The sequence below is a fragment of the Pleurodeles waltl genome, chromosome 8, assembly GCF_031143425.1.
Source record: "Pleurodeles waltl isolate 20211129_DDA chromosome 8, aPleWal1.hap1.20221129, whole genome shotgun sequence".
Taxonomy (NCBI): domain Eukaryota; kingdom Metazoa; phylum Chordata; class Amphibia; order Caudata; family Salamandridae; genus Pleurodeles; species Pleurodeles waltl.
The window spans coordinates 1,420,969,361-1,420,990,704 of NC_090447.1; the positions used below are offsets into that span (position 1 = coordinate 1,420,969,361).

At 42.8% G+C, this 21,344-nt stretch overlaps 1 protein-coding gene across 4 annotated transcripts in view; it reads left to right on the plus strand.

The window, feature by feature from the left end:
• The window catches only part of LOC138248711 (E3 ubiquitin-protein ligase TTC3-like), a 1,399,506-nt gene that overhangs the window by 109,966 nt on the left and 1,268,196 nt on the right, over nucleotides 1-21,344 (plus strand). For all 4 annotated transcript variants that reach the window (XM_069202543.1, XM_069202544.1, XM_069202547.1 and 1 more), the window contains exons 5-6: nucleotides 2,085-2,172; nucleotides 16,374-16,427. In XM_069202543.1, coding sequence (XP_069058644.1) covers nucleotides 2,085-2,172; nucleotides 16,374-16,427 — 142 coding nt within the window. The remainder of the gene's footprint in view (nucleotides 1-2,084; nucleotides 2,173-16,373; nucleotides 16,428-21,344) is intronic.

A 21,344-nucleotide genomic window follows, 5' to 3' on the forward strand; every position in this document is an offset into this window, starting at 1 on the left:
CACCGCTTTTGGGGAAATAACTGCTTACTAGTCTATTGCAGAACATGCGTATCTACAGCGACAGATGCCATCGAACTGAAAATGTCACTTACCCAGTGTACATCTGTTCGTGGCATCAGTCGCAGTAGATTCGCATGTGCCCACCCGCCTCCCCGGGAGCCTGTAGCAGTTTGGAAGTTACCTTCAATTATTTATATATGTATCATCTCAACCTTAAATAAGTGCATACTTAGTCACTCCATTGCATGGGCACTATTACTACAATTCAACTCCTACCTCACCCTCTGCGGGGAAAAACAATCGAAGATGGAGTCGACGCCCATGCGCAATGGAGACAAAAGGAGGAGTCACTCGGTCCCGTGACTCGAAAGACTTCTTCGAAGAAAAACAACTTGTAACACTCCGGCCCAACACCAGATGGCGAGCTATTGCAGAACATGCGAATCTACTGCGACTGATGCCACGAACAGATGTACACTGGGTAAGTGACATTTTCATTCCTCTTCGTCATAAATGTGAAATTGAGTTGAGGAGCATTGGAAGAGGTCCTCTCCTAGACGAAATTCGGTATAATGTCTGCAAAAATGCCTTAAAAGATAAAATCATTCCCTCCCTTTCACAACTTTTCACAATACACAAGGCCTATTAGACTCCGGACAAACTATCTAAACTCGAGATTACTTTGTCAAAGTCAGAAGAATGATCCCCTGTTCAATTCAGACAGTATTCCCTCTTCTCATGAGCAAATGTATCACCTTGACAGCAGATGTAGCTCCTTTCCACCCAGGTGCTTTCCTGTCCTTCACACTTTACAGTTTTCCTCATAATGATTGGAATGATAACACATCACTGCAAAGTAGCAAAAGCGTCGGTAATCATGCACTATTCAAGTACCTCCACCATCCTGTATGCACCCCCCCACCCCAGGGCTGCCATTCTCATTGACGTAGTGTAGCTTATTGTGAAGATTCTCACAGAAAAAACTACAGTTTGTTACTTTCTAGTGACACTAGACAATCTGATGTTGGTGGCCCCGCTCCACTCATGAAACTTTGGTGTTAAGGTGCCCCTTCTAATTCTGCTCCCTGAATGCAGTCATCGTGTCGTAAGTGGTCTGATGTCTTTGAGCCATCCACACAAACTGTGGCTAGAAGGGGATTGTATGTCCTGGTATTCAGCAGGAGATTAACAGACTCATACCTGATTTCAGAAGCCGCAGTACTTGGTGCCCCAGCTCAGAAAATTGGATCTGCACCAGCCAGTTCAGCATAGAAACAATAAAGTGCTGTGACAATAATTGCTCTATCCCCCTCCAGAGCTCTGTGTTCTGCCAGCGGCTTAACTTTCTGTCACTAGTTAGACACAGCACTCATCTTGGAGCCGCAGCTACAGAGTAGGGGGAGGCGTATGCCATTGCCCTTTTTTCAGGACAGAGCTACTCAAGCCATTCCTAATCCTCTTTTGTAGCGCATTACCAAATCTTGCACCCATTGAATGCTGTAGTGCTGCGGGAGTCTTTTGTGACAGCGCCACTAGGCAGTGAAACAGATTATGGCACAGAGCTCAGGGAGTGATGTCTCACCTGTAACTTGTGCAAACCTGCATGCCAGAAAATCTGTTAATGAAATATACCAGTGTGGTTGATGATGCCATTGGATGCACGACCGGCATTGCGCTGCAGGCTGCAGCATCACTTGATCAAAAGTTTACATTTTTCACTGTATAAACAAGTATTAAAGATCTCTGCTACCTACATAAATGCTATGGCCCAAATTACAAGTGGAATGGAATTTCCTTATATGTAGTCTTGCATCTGGTAGTACCAATACTGTAAACATATACACTTCCCAGATGCAAGAGTACCGTGTCATCACAAGTTATTCCTTGATAAGTGGAGTATATAACTTATGGAATTTCAATGCCAGTTCCTCCGTAGTATTCTTTATTTTTAGACTGTGTTTTTTCAAGCACATTTTACTTCTTTTGGTTAGGTGAAACGTAATGGTGAAACGTTATGAACTGTGGTCGTCATGTAAAACGTAAATGTCTTGACAAATTTAGTAAATGATTTACTTTCTTTCCAGGGTCATGAAGAGTACTGGCCTTGATATAGCAACACTTAATCAGCTTCAGATTCTCGAAGATCTTACAGAAATAGCCAAAGAAGTTTGTGTAAGTAATGCAGTAAGTCTCAAGACTGCTGCAGTAATTGTATTTGACATGGCAAAACAAAGAAAAGTGGCCTCTTACAGTTGGCCTTTATTAACAAACATTTGCAATGCAATAGGTCTCGCATTTGCTTGAGTTAGAGCTATTGGCGTTGTAATTGCATAACTGGACTTTTCTTGCCGCATAAATTTGTCAACCCTGCTGCATAATTTGGTCCTCTCTGACACAAAATTCCAGTGGTCAAGCTGTGAGAAAGTACCCTCTTTTTATCATTACCTCCATTTTTGGCCTGTTTGTCAGTGTGTTTTGACTGTGTCACTGAGATCCTGCTAGTCAGGACCCCAGTGCTTATGGTGTGTGGCCTACTTCTCAGTATGTTTCACTGTTTTTGTCAGTATGGTTTACTGTGTCACTGGGATCCTGCTAACCAGACCCCCGTGCTTATGCTCTCTCTGGTTCCAAATTTGTCTTTACATACTGGTAACCCAGTATTTCACTCCAAATTGGCATACTGGCCCCCATTATAAGTCCCTAGTATATGGTACCTGGGTGCCCAGGGCATTGGAGTTCCAAGGGCTCCCTATGGGATGTAGCATTACTTTTGCCACCCATAAGGAGCCCATGCAAAGGCTCCTACAGGACTGTCATTGCAGCCTGTGTGAAATAGTGCATGCACTATTTCACAGCCATTTTCACTGCACCAGGTCACTTATAAGTCACCTATATGTTAGGCCTTCAGACCCTAAAGGTTGAGTGCAAAGAACCTGTGTGTGAGGGCACCCCTGCACTAGCAGAGGTGCCCCCACGTTGTCCAGGCCCATTTTCCCGGACTTCGTGAACGCGGGGACGGCATTTTAAGTATGCATTGCACATAGGTCAATACCTATGTACAGCTTCACAATGGTAACTCCGAATATAGCCATGTAAGGTGTCTAACAACTGGAAATTGCACCCCAATACTGATTCCAGTATTGGTTGCACAATCCCGTGCACTCTGGGGGCTCCACAGTGGGCCCCCAGTACTGCCATACCAGCCTTTCTGAGGTTTTCCAGGCAGCCCCAGCTGCTGCCACCTAACAGACAGGCTTCTGCCCTCCTGGGGCTTGAGCAGCTCAATCCTAGAAAGGCAGAACAATGCATTTCCTTTAGGAGAGGGATTCTATACCCTCTCCTTTTGGAAATGGGTGTCACAGGCATGGGAGGGGTATCCCCCAAGAGCCTCTGGAAGTGTTTTGAAGGGCACAGATGGTGCCCTCCTTGCATACTCCTGTCTACACCAGTTCTGGGACCCCCAGTCCCTGCTCTGGCGCAAAACTGGACAAAGGAAAGAGGAGTGACCACTCCCCTGTCCATCACCCACCAAGGGGTGGTGCCCAGAGCTCCCCCAGTGTGTCCCTGGGTTTTACCATCTTGGATTCCAAGGTGGTGGGGCACTTTGGGAACATCTCAGTGGCCAGTGCCAGCAGGTGACGTCAAAGACCCCTCCTTATAGGTGCTTAACTGATTAGGTGACCAGTCCCCCTCTCAGGGCTATTTAGGGTCTCTCCTCTGGGTGTTTCTTCAGATTCGGATTGCAAGACTCCAGCAGGAATCCTCTGCATCCTTTACTTTCACTTCTACTGACGGAACAACCACTGACTGCTCCAGGAACTCTACAAAACTGCAACAAAGAAGCTAAGATGACTTCTGCAACATTGTATATTCAGCTCCTGCCTGCAACTGCAACAGTTTCCAGGTCGTGCCTCCTCCGAGGACTGCCTGTTTTCAGCCTGCACCAGAAGAACAGAAGGAATCTCCCGTGGAGTGACAGAGTCACTTCCCTGCTTCAGTAGGCACCTCTCTGCTGCAACAACTGATGGCTTGGGTCCCCTTTTCAGATGATAGGCTTTGATCCAGCAACACGGGTTGTGGACTAAAGTGACTCCGGCAGTCCCACCATCCAGCTGTCCAACTTTGGTGGAGGTAAGAGCTTGCCTCCCCACGCTGGACAGTACCCCCGTGCGCTGCATGACTTGCATTTGCTAAGGCTTGTGTGCGACCTTCCAGGAAGTTCTTCGTGCACAGCACAGCTTAGGCCCCCAGCACTCCATCTTGCGATGCACAGCTTCCTGAGTGGTTCTCCAGCAGCATGGGAATCCTTTGTGTCGTGCTACGTGGGCCTCTATTTGCACCTTCTTTGACCCTGTGCTGTTGGACTCCTGTGTGCGGCCTGGTCTTCTGAGGGCTATCTGAGTTGCTGAGAGCCCCCTCGGTGTCCCCCTCCTGGGTAGAGACCACCAGGTCCCTCCTGGTCCCAGGCAGCACCATTTTCCGCTAACCGCAAACTTTGCATTTGCCAAGGCTTGTTGGCGGAATCCAACAACTCAAACCAGACTGCATTCATCTATCCCGCGTGGGACATCTTCTGCACCAACCAGGAACCTGCATCTGTCTTCTTTGGTGCAATACTGACTTTGTCTTCTCACCGGTGGTTCCACTTTTGCACCTTCATCCAGGTTAGCAGGGGCTCCTGTACTCCCTGGACTCTTCAGTGCTTCTTGGACTTGGCCCACTTCTTCCCCAGGTCTTCAGGTCCAGGAATCCATTGTTGATGTCTTGCACTCTCTTCTGGTTCTCCCATTATTTTCTATCACAACTTCTAGTGTGTTTTAGGAAACTTACTGTTTTTTACTCCTGCTTTCCTGGGCTCTCAATTGGGGTACTTTACTTACCTTTGATGTTTTCTTACAAGCCCAGCGCCCCTCTACACACTACACTTGTCTAGGTGGGAAACCGACTTTCGCATTTGTTAGACCTGACAGCCTTAGGGTAGTCACCCCTAACTTTTTGCCTGCCTCCCTCCACTTTTTGGACACTGTTTTCGCTGGCTTTTAGACTCTGCGCACTTTACCACTGCTAACCAGTGCTAAAGTGCATATGCTTTCTCCCTTTAAACATGGTAACCTTGGATCATACCTGATTGGACTATTTAATCTACTTATAAGTCCCTAGTAATGTACACTATATGTGCCCAGGGCCTGTAGATTAAATGCTACTAGTGGGCCTGCAGCACTGGTTGTGCCACCCACTTAAGTAGCCCCTTTACCTTGTCTCAGGCCTGCCATTGCAAAGCCTGTGTGTGCAGTTTCACTGTCACCTCGACTTGGCATTTAAAAGTACTTGCCAAGCCTAAACCTCCCCTTTCTCTACATATAAGTAACCTCTAATGTGTGCCCTAGGTAACCCCTAGAGCAAGGTGCGGTGTGGGTGAAAGGCAGGACATGTACCTGTGTAGTTTACATGTCCTGGTAGTGTAATACTCCTAAATTCGTTGTTATACTACTGTGAGGCCTGCTCCCTTCATAGGCTAACATTGGGGCTGCCCTCATACAGTATTGAAGTGGTAGCTGCTGATCTGAAAGGAGTAGGAAGGTCATATTTAGTATGGCCAGAATGGTAATACAAAATCCTGCTGACTGGTGAAGTTGGATTTAATATTACTATTCTAGAAATGCCACTTTTAGAAAGTGAGCTTTTCTTTGCACTTAAATCTTTCTGTGCCTTACAGTCCACGTCTGGCTGGGTTTAGTTGACAGCTCCTTGTGCATTCACTCAGACACACCCCAAACACAGGGTACTCAGCCTCACTTGTATACATCTGCATTTTGAATCGGTCTTCCTGGGCTGGGAGGGTGGAGGGCCTGCTCTCACACAAAGGACCGCCACACCCCCCTACTGGGACCCTGGTAGACAGGATTGAACTGAAAGGGGACCTGGTGCACTTCTTAGCCACTCTTTGAAGTCTCCCCCACTTCAAAGGCACATTTGGGTATAAAACAGGGCCTCTGCCCTACCTCATCAGACACTTGCTGGAGAGGAAACCTGAACCAGAACCTGCATCCTGCCAAGAAGAACTGCCTGGCTGCCTAAAGGACTCACCTGACTGCTTTCTACAAAGGACTGCTGCCTTGCTGTTGCCCTGCTGCCTTGCTGAACTCTTGCCTTGCTGCTGAAGTGCTCTCCAAGGGCTTGGATAGAGCTTGCCTCCTGTTCCCTGAAGTCTCAGGACCAAAAAGACTTCTCCTTTTCATTTGGATGCCTTGTGCGCCGAAAAATTCAACGCACAGCTTGCTCCGCGGTGAAAAATTAACTGCACGCTGATCCGGAATGACACCTCTCGACGCAACGCCTGCGGTGCGACCGGAACTTTGACGCACAGGCTCGCTTGGACAACGCCGCCCGTCTTCAGAAAGGAAATCGACGTGACTCCTACCGTGAGGGAGAAGATTCCACGCACAGCCCACCGGAACGACGCGCAGCCGGAAAACAAACCTAGGATTCCACGCACAGACCCCGGACATCTGGTAATCCCGCGAACCACAGAAGGGGACTGTCCGTGTGCTGGAAAACAACGCACGACTTCCCCGCGTGAAAAATAACGACGCAAGTCCGTGTGTGAAGGGGCGAAACCGACGCACACACCATTTTTCCACGTATCTCCTCCTCTACGGCCATTTGCGGGAAATTTCCACTTTTAACCAGGTACTTTGTGCTTGAAAGAGACTTTGTTTGCTTTTTAAAGACTTAAGACACTTTATATCACTTTTCAGTGATATCTCTACAATTTCATATTGCATCTTTAATCGTTTTGACCTGCAAATATCCAGATAAATATTATATATTTTTCTAAACACTGTGTGGTGTATTTTTGTGGTGCTATATTGTGTTATTGTATGATTTATTGCACACATACTTTACACATTGCCTTCTAAGTTAAGCCTGACTGCTCGTGCCAAGCTACCAGAGGGTGGGCACAGGATAATTTGGATTGTGTGTGACTACCCTGACTAGAGTGAGGGTTCTTGCTTGGACAGAGGGTAACCTGACTGCCAACCAAAAACCCCATTTCTAACAGCATTCCACCATTGCAACCTATTGTGATTTGCCCTATTTGCACTGTTTTCCTACTGTTTCTGGTTACTGGTGTATATGTTGTGTGATTTACTTACCTCCTAAGAGAGTATAGCCTACACAGTATTTTTGGCATTGTGTGACTAAAATAAAGTACCTTTATTTTTGGTAACACAGAGTATTGTCTTTCATGTGTGTAAGTACTGTGTGACTACAGTGGTGTTGCAAGGCTTTGCATGTCTCCTAGTTTAGCCTTGGCTGCTCTGCCTACAGCTACCTTTGGACAGCCTGGCTTCTAGACACTGACTACATTTCACTAATAAGGGATAACTGGACCTGGTATAAGGTGTAAGTTCCTTTGATACCCATTTCAAACCAGGCCAGCCTCCTACACCAGCATATAACTAAAGCACTTCTATTTACCTTCTTCCTCTCTCTGCAGCAATATTGACATTTATTATATTTATTTATATTAAATATGTTGGGGTCCCCCTAGCCTAGTGTGGGGACCCAGAGATTAGTCAGAGCATGCCATGCTGACTGTTTTGATGGTGGTCCTATTGTCCTAGGACCTCCGCACGGTGAGATATGTGCAAAAATGTTTTGTCAAAGGAATGCCCCACAAAGCATTATTTGGCAAGTTTCTGAGTGCAGCGAATACAGTACCATCTTGACTGTAATGCTCAGAACAGCTCCTAAAGGGCATCACAATAAAAATAGCATTTGTAAAAAACATGGTAATGTAACCATATAGTCAGCCCCTAGAGAGCATAACTACATGAAAACAGAATAGCAACGGCACAACGTAATCCAGTGTAACCATATATTTAGACCCTAGAGGGCATAGTGCATTACACATTTTCATGCCTACTTGAATAATATTACAAACAAGACCCTTAAAACACAAACTACTCCTGGCTGTAAAACAAAGGTTCTAGCCATGAGAGAGCTTAAAGAGACACAGAATGGTGGGAGGGGTTATTATTGTGCTGCCTCCGCTTAGTATGGGGGCCAAGAGATGACCTAGACAGAAAGAGCGTGCCTTGCTGAACGTTTAGATGGTGGTCAATTTGTCCTAGGACTACCACACAGTGAGTTATAGGCAAAAACATTTTGTAAAAAGAATGTCCCACAAAGCATTATGGGGCAAGTTTCCGAGAGCTGCGAATATTGTAGTATCTTGACTGTAATGCTCAGAACAGCCCCTAGAACGGTGGTTCCCAACCTTTTGTCTCCTGAGTACCCCGACTGAATCACTGCTGGAAGCTGAGGCACCCCAAGGAATTTGTACAATTTAAATTTCAAACATTAAAACAGCAATTCACAAAAAATACACAAACAAGTACACAGCAAACAAATACTTGAATTACTAAAGATATAATTATTTTATATTGAAAAAATATGCAAAAATGAAAACTTTTAATGGGAAAGTTCGCACTGCATCTTGGCAGCTAACTTTTCAATGTTTAGTTTTATTTGGGAAAGCTGAATTCTGAGTCCAGATTCTACATTTCCCAAGCGATCTTTCTTTTTTTAAGGTACATAAGATCGGAGAAAGATTTTTCACATAAATATCTTGTGGGTAAAGGAAGTAAAACAATAAGAGCATCTCATGTCTCCATAGTCTCTCTGTCACATGTCATTATTTTGTTTTATAGTACCTCTCATAGCAGAGTAGTCTGAGCACTTTACAGGGGACTACAAGGTGTAGGATTCCCATCATCAACTGGAAAGCATTTTCTAAGAGTGCTTGGTCTGGAGAAGGACAAACTGAGGATTCAGAACATAATACAGTAGTTAGCATTGACTTTAATAATAAGAAAATGAAAATGGTGAAAAAACATAACTTTCTAATTTGTGCCGCGCAGTTTGCATGTATTTCTTTGATGTCAGTTCATAGCTCACTGTGCTAGAATAAGATTGTAACATTTGAACTACACAGTAACAAAAGAATCTCTGTGACAAAAGCAGTTTCCCACTGTGCTATGCACATAATACACTGTTTTTTGCATCAGGCATATTAACCCTATGCGCTACCTTAAATGAGTCAAAACCGCCACTAGACATAATTCTCATCTCTCTCCAGCAGGTACATTAATCACCAGCGTTATCTTGACACTTTTATTTTTGCCTGAAAGCTGCTGGATGTACAAGGAACTTTACAGTGCTTTTAAAACTGCTGCACAAAGGAAGTGATACATTTAGAAACACATGTGTTTCTGTGAAAGGCCCCAGGTGGAGAAATGCCTTGCTGCCGGCCCAGGCTTGCAGACCCCCTGGGAATGTGTCACAGACCCCTGGGAGGCCGTGGACCACAGGTTGCAAACCGCTGCCCTAGAGGACACCACAAATAAAAATACCATTTGGGAAAAAACATGGTCATGCAACCATATAGTCAGCCCCTAGAGGGCATAACCACATGAAAAGAGAATGGCAGAAAGTAATGCAGTGTAACCATATATTTAGCCCCTAGAGGGACTAGTGCTTCACACATTTTCACAAACACAAAAGACTCCCAGCTGTAAAACAAAAGTTTCAGCAAAGAGAGCTTAAAAGACACTGAATGGTGGGGGAGGTTACTATTTTGCCCGCACCCCAACCTAGTGTGGGGACCCAGAGATGACCTAGACAGAAAGATTGTGTTGTGCTGAACGGTTTGGTGGTGGTCCCATTGTTGTAGGACCACCCCAGGCTGCTTTATGGGCCGAAATGTCTTGTAAAAGAAATGCCCTGCAAAGCATTATGGTGCGAGTTTCCGTAGTGCAGTGAATATTGTAGTATCGACTCTTCTGCTGTGCCGGGAGAGCCACGTTGAGGATTTCTGTGCTTTTTTCTGTTTAAAATGCGCCAGTTTGTATATTTTTAAGCTGTTAAACTTTTTTAATTTTTTTCATTTAATTTTTGCATTTATTTTTGCATTTGATGTGTATGTTTTTGCAAACATACACATCAGTGAGCTCATTAAGTACACATTATTGTCACAGTAGAAAGTAAGGAGCACCAGAGACGTATATCCATCATACTTATAAATCAATAAGAAGGCAGACTACTGCCACTAACCGCAGTATTAACAAAACCGCATCAGTGAGACCTCCTGATGTATATAACAAAGGGGGTGGAAGAGACATTAACGGAGGGAGAGCAAGGAGCAGAATGAGGAAGCAGAAAAAAGGAAAAGAGAAAGTAAGAATACGTAACTGGGAAAAAAGGGGGGGGGGGGACATGCCAGATCAGAACTATAGATGCAAGCAGTGATTAGATAACATCGTAGGGGAGTACAACTATTGCATAGTCAATGGGGAACGCTGGGCGATGGTATGTTGTTCGGTGCACGGGTCTCCAAAAAGGATCGCAGGGGGGCCCATATGTCTGTCGGTCGGGAGCCCTCAGGCATAAGTTCCCAGTATATCATTAGGTGTTCCTTACAGTACGAAGCATCTTGCAGCCATTAAGAGCAACGGGGGGTTCGATGTCTTCCCCCAGCACATCGTGACCCTATGCTTAGCCAGCAGCAGCAGTCCCACCAATCTCCTGTGCGTGGCGGGTAACCTCTCAACATATCCCAAAAGGGCAAGTTTAGGGGTATGCGGCAGTTGGAGCTCAGTCATCTCCTCAATTGCCCGCAGCACCTCCGTCCAATATTCATGCAGCGCCGAGAAGCTCCACTCTAGATGCAAAAAGTCTGCATCAGGGGCCAGACAACTCAGCCTGGAGACGCATACCCTTCAACCTACGGGGCATGGAATACAAATCGTGTAAAAAATTGAAGTGAATATGGCGCAGTCTGTAGTTGGGGAACAGCTCTCTCATATGCACGCAGCATCTTCGCCACTCGTCATCAGGAATGGTTCACCCATGTCCACCTCCCAGTGGACTTTTGTTTTAACCTCAGTCTCAGCCACAGCATTCTGCATGTAAACATATAACCTTGTAATAAGCCTGTGCGGGGATTCCGTTTGACACAGAAGCTCCAGCGCTCAACACGCTGTGGGTATTGCAGGAAAGCAGGGGTAACGCGCACAGAGCATGGCACGAATTTGGAGAAAGAATAGTCCGTTCAGTGCAGTGTTGTGTATATCACAAAGTGCGGCCTCCGAGGAGATGAACCCCTCATCAGGGAACCAGGACCCCAAGGTAGTCAAGGTGGACTTACGAAGAAACTCACAGACCCAGGCATCCTCCGACAACTGCATATCAGCAACATCCAGCACCGGTATCGAAGGCGCAAAAGTCTCCCTCACATCAGCATGCCGCAACAGCGCAGTCCAAGCTCTCTCTGTGCATGCCACAGTGTTGACCCCTCGTGGTCTGGGTCTGATCGGGCCAACCAGCACCTGCGGAAGTCTGTCAGGCCACACAGTGTCGCTTTCAGGTGCCAAATGTGGCAAGTATCGGATAGGGTGTAGCCCAAAATGCGCCTGTGCACAGTTATAATAGAGTGCTAGATCCGGGACCGCCAGACCTCCCAGTTCGAACCAAAGTGTAAATTTCCCCATGATATTCTGGGCTGCTGAACAGCCTAGGCCAGAGTCACAAGTGCGGATCAAAGCTGCTGCAGAAAACTCGCTGTAAGGACAAGTAGTAGATTAATAAATATATACAGAAATTTGAGCAGAATAACCATCTTTGCTGTTGCTATGCAGCCCATCAGCGATAGCGGCAATGAATGCCACACCTCCACCTTATCTTCCAACCACATAATAGCCTTGCCATAAGTAGCTGACCAAAGTGTGTTAACGTCCCTACTCAGCCAGGATACCCAAATACCGCACCGGTCCGTCAGCCCAGCGGAGGGGGTATCTAGAGGAAAACTGCACCGTAGCCTTGGATAGAGGCAACACCACTGACTTGGACCAGTTGATGGTGATCCCGAAAATCTTCCCAAAGCAAACTATCTCATCCAACAGAACGTCAAGGTGCAGCTGCGGGTCGCGAACGTACAAGGCAACATCGTCTGCATACATGCGTATTAATATTGGGCGTTGTAGAAATGCCAGTCTCTTATGATTGTGATGCTGTCGCAGACGAGCCTCAAGCGGCTCTATCGCGACGGCAAAAAGCAGCAGAGAGAGTGGGCATCCTTGGCAAGTGCCCCAGGCAATCTGGAAGGAGTCAGAAATACTTCCATTGACTCTCAGCCAGGTGGACGGCTGTGAGTACAGCAGGCGGATCAGCTGAATAAAACTAGAGCTCAACCCACCTGAGCTAGCAAAGCAAAGATATATGGCCACGCCAGAGAGCCAAAGGCCTTAGTGGCATCAAGGAACACCACCGCACGGTCATCAAGATCAATCATGCTAGATATAACAAAATAGGTGCAGAGGTTATATAAGGTGGAACGTCCCGGCACAAATCCAGACTCCAATTGGGGCGCAATGAGCTTCGCCAGGATCTTTTTGTCAATATTGAATAACGAAAGGGGCCTATAAGAATCGCAACAGCATGGGTCTTTCCCGGGCTTTAAGATGGTCACAATGAGAGCCTCCCGCAACAAGGTCGGAAGAACCCCGGACTCAAGAGCCTCCGCATAGACCTCCAAGAGGTGCAGTGCTAATATATTAGCATATTCCTTATAGAAGGGCGGTGTCAGACCATCCAGCACAGGTGCCTTATCTCCCAGTAAACTGCCTATAGCCTGATCACATCATCCACCGAAAAGGGAGCTTCTAGATATAGCCTATGCGCATTCTCAAACTACAAAAGGATGATATCTGCAAAGTAGTCTCTTGTTATATTCTTGCTGATTAAGCACCTTAGCCAATAACATGTTGAGAAAACACGCCGATTATTGCTCCGAGCTGTAAGAATGTGAAGCTGAAGTTCTCATCCATCCTTTGCTGATCATGATTTAGCACGTAGTTAGGTCTGGTGGCAATAGAACAGTAACCGTTAAAATTTAGTGCTGATTCAATTTAGAAGCTTGGGCTAGGGTACTGTGTACAGACACTCACATCCCACAATATATTAATGCAATAGTAGTGTTAGAGTATTTTACAGGTACGTTAATTGAGGCATAATACTTTAAGATAACCAATGAATCTGTGTTCAACAAATGTGTAGAAAATGGAAACGCCTTTCCAGTTACAATAGTAGGTCAAATACATTTAGTGAAAATGACCTTTCAAGCCCATCTTTGATAACTTTTTCGTGTCCCATCCAGTTTTGTTTGTGATATTGTATTTCAGTAGATTGAATTGAGTGTAACTATGTTTGCAAGGAATCATAAGCAACAAAGACAGACACTAAAGATTTTGTAACATCCATGTATGGAGGATCGGTGCTCACACCCTAAATTTCTGTTTTGTTGCTGTGGAGTGATGGGTAATGGAATGTGTCATCTTTGGCATGTTGGTGAAAGAGCAGTCTTTACATATCTGTATATAACTAACCATCCCAATTGATTTGATCTATTGAGATACTCTGAGTGACAGTTTAATCCAAATCGTGTTATATATGAACTGCAGAAGGTATTGATACATACTTAATGTACAGCTCCTCCAACTATAAGAAACCAGAGGTCTATTAACGATTAGATATTCTTAGTGGGTGTTGCTACAGTGGTAACAAAGTACTGCACAGCTTAAGAGGATAGCTCGGGCCTGCACTTGGATGTAACACCCTTTCTGTTTGTATTAGATTAGCCTTAGTTGTGACACTTGATCTTCCTCATCAGGACTTATTTGCACAAGCCCACTTCATATGACAATGGGTTGGGGTTTAATGTTGGTGTAACTTAAGAGATGTTAAGGACCTATCACATATCTTCCTCCCTTGCCAGTGGTATGAGAAGGAGAGTATCAGTTGCCTGATTACTTAAATAGCAGCTACACATTCATATAGTTAAAAAAAACATAGTTTGTTTCTTGCAGACAATATCATGTCAATAAGATACCACATATCTTTGCTTTTGTTGCAGGCCGTTTGGATTAAGAAGAAAGGGCCAGATGTAGCAAGCTTTTTGCATGGCGCAAACAGCTAATTTCGCTGTTCGCAACATGCAAAAAGCACATCGCGATGCTCATTCCCATTTTGCGAGTCGGTAACCTGGTTTTCCCCTTCCTATTTACGATTTACATCGCGATGCAGAATTGCTTTGTGACCTCGAACGCGGTCGCTAAGCAATTCGCAGTTACCACCAGTGTCACACTGGTGGTAACCCATTCGCAAAAGGGAAGGGGTCCCCATGGGACCCCTTCCCCTTTGTGAATTGCCCTGAAAACATTTTTTCAGAGCAGGCAGTGGTCCTGTGGACCACTGCCTGCTCTGAAAAAATGAAACAAAAACGTTTCATGTTTTCGTTTGTAATGCAACTCGTTTTCCTTTAAGGAAAACGGGCTGCATTACCAAAAAAAAAAACTGCTTTATTTAAAAGCAGTCACAGACATGGCTGTCTGCTGTCTCCAGCAGGCCATCATCCCTGTGAGTGCTGCGACTCGAAGGGGGTCGCAAGTTTCGACCCACCTCATTAATATTAATGAGGTGGGCCTTTGCGACCCCCTTGCGACTCGCAGATGGTGTCAGGGACACCATCCTGCATCCGAGTTTGCGACTCGCAATTTGCGAGTCGCAAATCCGCAATTTCGAACATCTGGCCTAAAATGTGGTTAACACTCAAACCTACATTAGCCTGCCACTAATGGCTATTTTAATGTACGATATCTGACAAAAATGCCTGGGTTATCTGCGTTTGTAAGTTCCTCTAAGACAAACAAATTGAATGAGCTGTTGTAAAGGTGGTGCCTTTGCCGAAGTGTTACCAGGAATCAAAACATTCCTCATTTAGAAACAATTGAATATAGAACTCCCTCTGTCACATAGATCTGTTTGTTGTTTTTCTAACTAAGGTTGAACGTTGGAGTCGTACATAAGTCCTTACGGTTTTATAGTGAAGTGAGATTTAACAAATTAAGAATTTGGAGACCAAATAAGAGTGTCTATATGGCTAAAGGTATTTGGACTCTTCTCTCTACTGATCATACTCCCCCGTTAGTTATTTTCACCATCATTTGCCATAAGTGTTTAAGTAGTTTTCTCAATATCATGCAGTTGCATCTTTTTCCCAGTCTGCTCTGTCTTTCCTTTGTACATTTTACTTAATGAAATGTTTTTTGCTACTAGAATGTACTTTTCTCCATGTTAATATGTGAATAATGATGTTGTTTGTAGATTGGTTTAGAGACTGGGTGGAAAGACCTCCATTTGTGTGTGCTTTTCAGGGTGCTGGTACTCTACGTTGGCAGCTGGATTGTGTGCTATGTGTGATGCACCAAGTCTGCCACCTTGAATACGTATCTGATGATGTCTAGAATTTTGCATTGAGGTAGGGGAAACTCATTGGGAGTGAGTGGTAGAGTAAATGACTGCTTTGACAAGTGCATTGCTCCAATTGTGCATTGGTTTAATGATGTCTAGATTGATGTTGGCCTTAACTTGTGAAAATGCCCTGTTTGGTTTTAGCAATTGACATCTAAATGGATTTATAAAAGCATTTTTTCTGACCTACAGATTTTCTGTTGCTACTGATGAACTCCTTAATCTGCCATGGTGAGGAGGGGGAAGTGTGTGGGTTTGTGAGGCAGTCATGGCCAAAAGGTAGACAAGTGGGTGCTAAAAAAAAAATCAAGCAAGTTAATTTGCGGAAGGGTCACTTTGTTATGTTATGTTTGAGGTTGGAAGTTACGATATGTACAGGTGTAAGTGAGCTGCAGAAGCTGAGGACTTCAGATCTGTTTGTATTTGTATGCCTTATGGAGGTTTGGGTCCAAATGTTTTTATGAATGATGGTTTCCAGATTTATGGCTTAATTAATGTGATGGTGGACTGTTTAAGCGTCTTGGTTTGTTTATCAAAAATGGGCAAGAATACGATAGTTTTGCTGTAACAAATGGAGCTTTTAGTTTGTACATCATGAGGTCTGCTGTAGCAGAATGTGAATGTAGAGAGGTGGTTGATTAGTAGGAGTAAGTGTAGTTCGATTCAATTGAGCTTGCTTGATTTATGGTTTCTTTTTAGTTATGTGGTGTGGAAACATAGGATTTGTTTGACTTTAAGAAGATTGTGCCATTGGTGCATATGATAACTTCCAGACAACATAGGTGTTGTTTAGGTTTATAGAAGCAAAGTATAAGGTGCTCGGTGGCTTCCACCTTTTTGCACCAAGTTTATACTTTTGATCCTCTTGACTTTTCATTATAAGGAGTGCCTGGATAACTGCAGTCATTAATATGAAGCTGTCACAAGTTTAAATTCTCACTCACCAATGCCATTACTAATTTCCCTATTTATTCAAGAATTATTTTCCCATTTTGTTTCAGCACATTCCAGATTTTATCCGTGGCATACTAAGCATTGGGCATCCAGTTTATGAAGTAAGTTTTTATTAATACTCTTTAACTTTTTGTAACCTTTACAGTTCAGGCTCACTAGTCTTGTGTGCAGATTAGATACTATTTATTTGCAATAAAGTACCATATAGAATTATAAAATCATTTAAATATAACACAGTTTCCAAAATCACAAATCTTAAAAAATTAATTATTACAATAAGTGATTATACGATTAATCTAATTAAATAAACACTAATGCTACTCATGAAATAAACCATTGAAGTATTGCAGAATTTCCTAAGTTGTATATCAAAAGGCTTACGGTTAATACTTTAAATGATCATACAATTTATCGAATTAGAAACATTCAGTCTTCAGACCACATTGACATGGTCACTTATACTTTGAGCTCGGCAACCCTTAAACCTTTAGCCACATTAATAAGATCTTTTGTGAAGTAACTTGATGTAATTTCCAATAGCAGCCACAATATCAATAGATTTTATTGAGACTAAAGTGACTTACTCACTGCTTCTAGTCCTAGCACTGTGTTTCCTAAAAAGGGCACAAGGACTTTGTTTTCCATTAATTCAGAAAGAGGAAACAGTCTAAAAGAAGATGGGTTATGCAGTACTTCGTTTTGAGGTCACAAATACAGCAGCCATTATTTTCAGACATTCTATCTCTTAGAACAGAAATCTGCCATCCTGGATCAATTTCCAATACAGAATTGTAAAATCACTTTCCAAATGTGTTCATTAGGGAACTGATTAAAAAAAGGGACAGCCTTTTCATCTGCCAGACTACTAATGGAATGATCCAAAGACTTATTTGACAGAAGGCTATCTCCATTTGTGTACTGTCCTTTACTTTGTCACAGAGAAGTATCTTTAATTCTTTGGACAGAGAGAAAGAACCTTGAAGTTATCAACTCCTGAATCGGGATTGGTGATAAAATTAAAGATAAGACATGAAAAATAGTCTGATTAAGATATTCTGTCCCTGTTCTTTATTACTGGATGTTTATTGTCAACCTTAGACTGTTACAGAAAAAAGAAACTATGATGCCCAAGATTGCACTACCAAGCTCTAAGAATCCACACTAAACTCATATCTCAGTGAACTTATAGAAATACCCCTAAAGTTTTTTTAAGCACAAACTCTTTAAATGGTCCCTGTTGACTCAATGGTCAAGAGACAACAGCTTAGTCCCATATAGAGCTTGAGATATTCATTTGTCTATAATTGCCTTCTGTAAAGATGCGCCCAAATAACTCCCCTCTCACCACTCAAAAAGGCGGTGAACTTTTTCTCTATATGGCTAAATGATTATACCATTAAAGGTTGCTGGCAAACAAAAGCCGTTAATAGGCACTGGTCTGTTCCAGCAGACATTGCTAAGAAACCAGGTGAACTTCTTTGTGGTTGTATGACAGAACAACGAATGCAATTACCACAATTGCCTTTACAACTTGGTAATTACAACACTTCCGTGATTACAACGAATGCGCTTAGAACTAATGTTTTTTACCACGAAAATGCCTTTAACACGAAAAGTTTGTTGATGATGCATGGTTGTGTATCTGTATATATATATATATATATATATATATATATATATATAAAAAACACTTAAAGCATTTAATACGTACCTGCAAAACCTTTACAGTGCATACACCTTTACCATTCATGCCTTTACAAAATAAAAAAAAGTACTTACCTTTAAAACCTTAACTATGCATATACCTTTACCATTCATGCCTTTAGAGTGAAGTTCGTTGTAAAGGCATGCGTGGTAAAGGTATATTTGTAGTGAAGGAATGTGTGGTAAAGGCATATTCGTAGTAATGGCATTGCTGTAAATGCATCGTTGTAAATGATGTTTCCCCTTCTTTGCTGCTTTGAAAAATTCACATGTTGGTCTTTTCCACATTAACAGTAAATCTATTAGATTCCCAGAAGGTGCTTGGGGTTTTTGTTGTAAACCAACTGGAATATAGTCCATTAGAAATAAGTTGTCATTGTAAGACCTGGGACATGAACATCCCCTATTTCTGGAGAGCAAGCATTAGTACTAGGTAGAACAGTAGGTAAATCTGAAATAGAAAGGCAAATAGGAGGGTTGCTAAAACACACCTCAGTCTTTGGCCATTCTGCACAGGAATTCTTTAAGACAGTATTCCAAACCCATCAGATCAACCTGTACCCAATTTCTGGAGTGCAGTTGTTGAATCTTAAATAATAAGGTGGTATATTATAATTGTGTAGTTTATTCAGAAAAAGCACCACAGTCAACCAGGTCAAAGCAGCTCGGAAATCTATTTAACAACAACATGATTTTCCAGCTGTTGCAGTAGATAATGGGCCATACAATGGTCCACAATGGAGTAATTTTGACTATCAACCCTGTTTAATTGGGATAATACTGGCACCAAATTCCCACTTCTCAGAATGTTTGAAAAATATTTGTTTATAGCTCTATCCTTAGACGTGTCTAGAAGGGCAGTCAGTCTATAATTAGCAGGCTCGGACCTCCCCAGGCTGCCTTTCTTATGAATTGGCTTGATAATTATGTTTTGCCCGGTGTCCCGTATTATTCCTGTCATTTAAAATAATTTAAAAAATGGTCTTAAAACAACAGCCCACTAAAGGGGGTCAACCTGAAATTATACTGCCAGAAGACTGTCCAGGCGCCAGGCTGTGAAGAATTAATTATAATAATAATCTCCAAAAGTATGCGAACTTCTTGGAGCAACATTGGAGCCTCAACAACCAAATACTCCAGGGCTTTGCTGTCAAGAAGGGGTTTTTATTTAGTTTTGTAATAAAATCGACCCATTGAGCTTCACATAGCTGAGCCTCCAAATTGCTAGGAGATACTGTGAGCTCAAAATGAACCATGTTCCGAAAAGCTTTTGTTACCATGTACTATTGCTTCGTGCATTCTTTTAATCCAATTAATTTCATGATAAACTCTTCTTTTTTCTCGCCTTTTTTTTCTTTTAACAGCGTGTGTTTTTGTTATTCTGAGCTCTAATATCTCGTCTGTCATCATCACTCCCACTGTTGCTTACTTTGCGACTCAACATTGATAAATCCATCCCAATGAGAGACTGATTGTATTGACACTACACCTAGAATACGGATTGTAGTTTCCTTTCCAACATAATATCACTGTTTTTACTATTTGACTATACCACTCACCCTCACTATTACCACTAACATCTGTTGTGGATTTATCAGTTATAATACTACATAGTTCTTGAAAGTTTCTCCACAGTTGAACCTCTAGTTCTATGTTTATAGACAAAATGTAATTCTAGGCAAGGTTCTGTGTTGTTTAAATAATGAACCCTAAGGGATATCTCCATAGCTAAGTGATTGCTTTAGCCCCAAATCAGCAACCTTAAAATCATCATTAGGGGATTGCCATATCTGAATGTGGCTACAGCAGGACTATCACTTGGAAAGTAACCATTAAGATTAATTAAGTTATGCTGTAGTAAAGTTGACAGTGCCTGGTTAGTCTCGCCAGAGCTATCTCCTTGCTAGGACACCACACCAGGTATTTCAATTGAATACATTTGATCTTGCTGAAAGTCAACAAAGCTAAAAAATTTAAATTTAAATCAGTGGCCAAAATACGTAATGCTGTTGGAAAACGGCTACGTAGATTAGTCAAATCACAATCTAATTTCTTCAGTTAATTTTTTGACATCAACACATTAAGAGGTATATAGACATTTAGGCAGATTAGAAAATGATAAGCACTTGGCACTATGTAATGGGATAGAACAAGCTTACAGCCAATTACAGGGTGTTTCCAACATTAAAACCTTTTCCCCTGCACAGGACTGACAACTAAAATCTGCTGGCCTCCTGGTGAGGTAATCTAAATTAATTCAGTTAAGCAATAAACCCATCAGATGAGGGGCTGCCCCACATCCAAAACACCTGCAAAATCAAAACTGATTATTTTTTCAAATCATTTTATACAAATATGAATTAAGCAGTCTTGTATAAATTAAATTCCAAATAAAAATCTTTAGGTTTGCCGGATGCCCATTCACCTAAGAATGTTGTCAATTCCAACCTGAGCCTCTGGAGATGCTAACAGGCTGCAGTTTAAAACTAGGAGTGATAAGTGACTTGTTATGGCCACTGTCAAATAGGTGATTTGGACCCGGGACTGTAAAATTTCTTTTAAAAGGGTCTGTATTTTCATAGCGATCTTTTTTTCCCCTTCTATTAAATACTTTTTCATAAATGGCAAAGTTCAATTTGCATGGAAGCCAATTCCGGTCTTTCCTAAGAAAGGAAGAGGGCACAGGGGTGAATGGCTATGTTCCCTATCTCAAAATCCTCAGGGCCTTCGCAGAACTCAACTCTGCTCTTGCTTCAATAATGATGGCTGCCACCAGTTTGGAACTAAATGTAACCTTTTCCACTTTGCACCTGTTTGCCATACTAAACCCCACCACATACAAATGTAAAGAACTTACTTGATTCAGCAGTGGGCTGTCTGACTATGAAAGTTGCTGAAAGTTTCGAATGATTTAAAGGGCAGCTTTTTGACTCTCTTCCCCATCTTCAGATGTTTGAAAAAGAGTACATTAATGCTTTTTCTCTGCCAAACAGGGCCTAAGATAAACTTTGATATTGTTTTCAGGCACTGGATTTTCCTTTTGCTTGGCACCCTTTGCCGGCTTTGGTGAAACAGAAAAGTGGGAAGACTATACACCGTTTGGACTATTCAAGTCGTTTACACTACTACTGCCACCATAAAGAGGGTTGACTTTTACATCTCAAATGTCTTTTATAGATCATACTAGGGCAAAGGCCTGCTTTAATAATTTTTATGGCAACTTGAACAGACTATTTATGAAGTAGTTGGTGTATGAAGCTGGGTTTTGGTTGCCTGTTTTTTGTTACAACTTTGACTGAAGTCCCCCGAAAAGT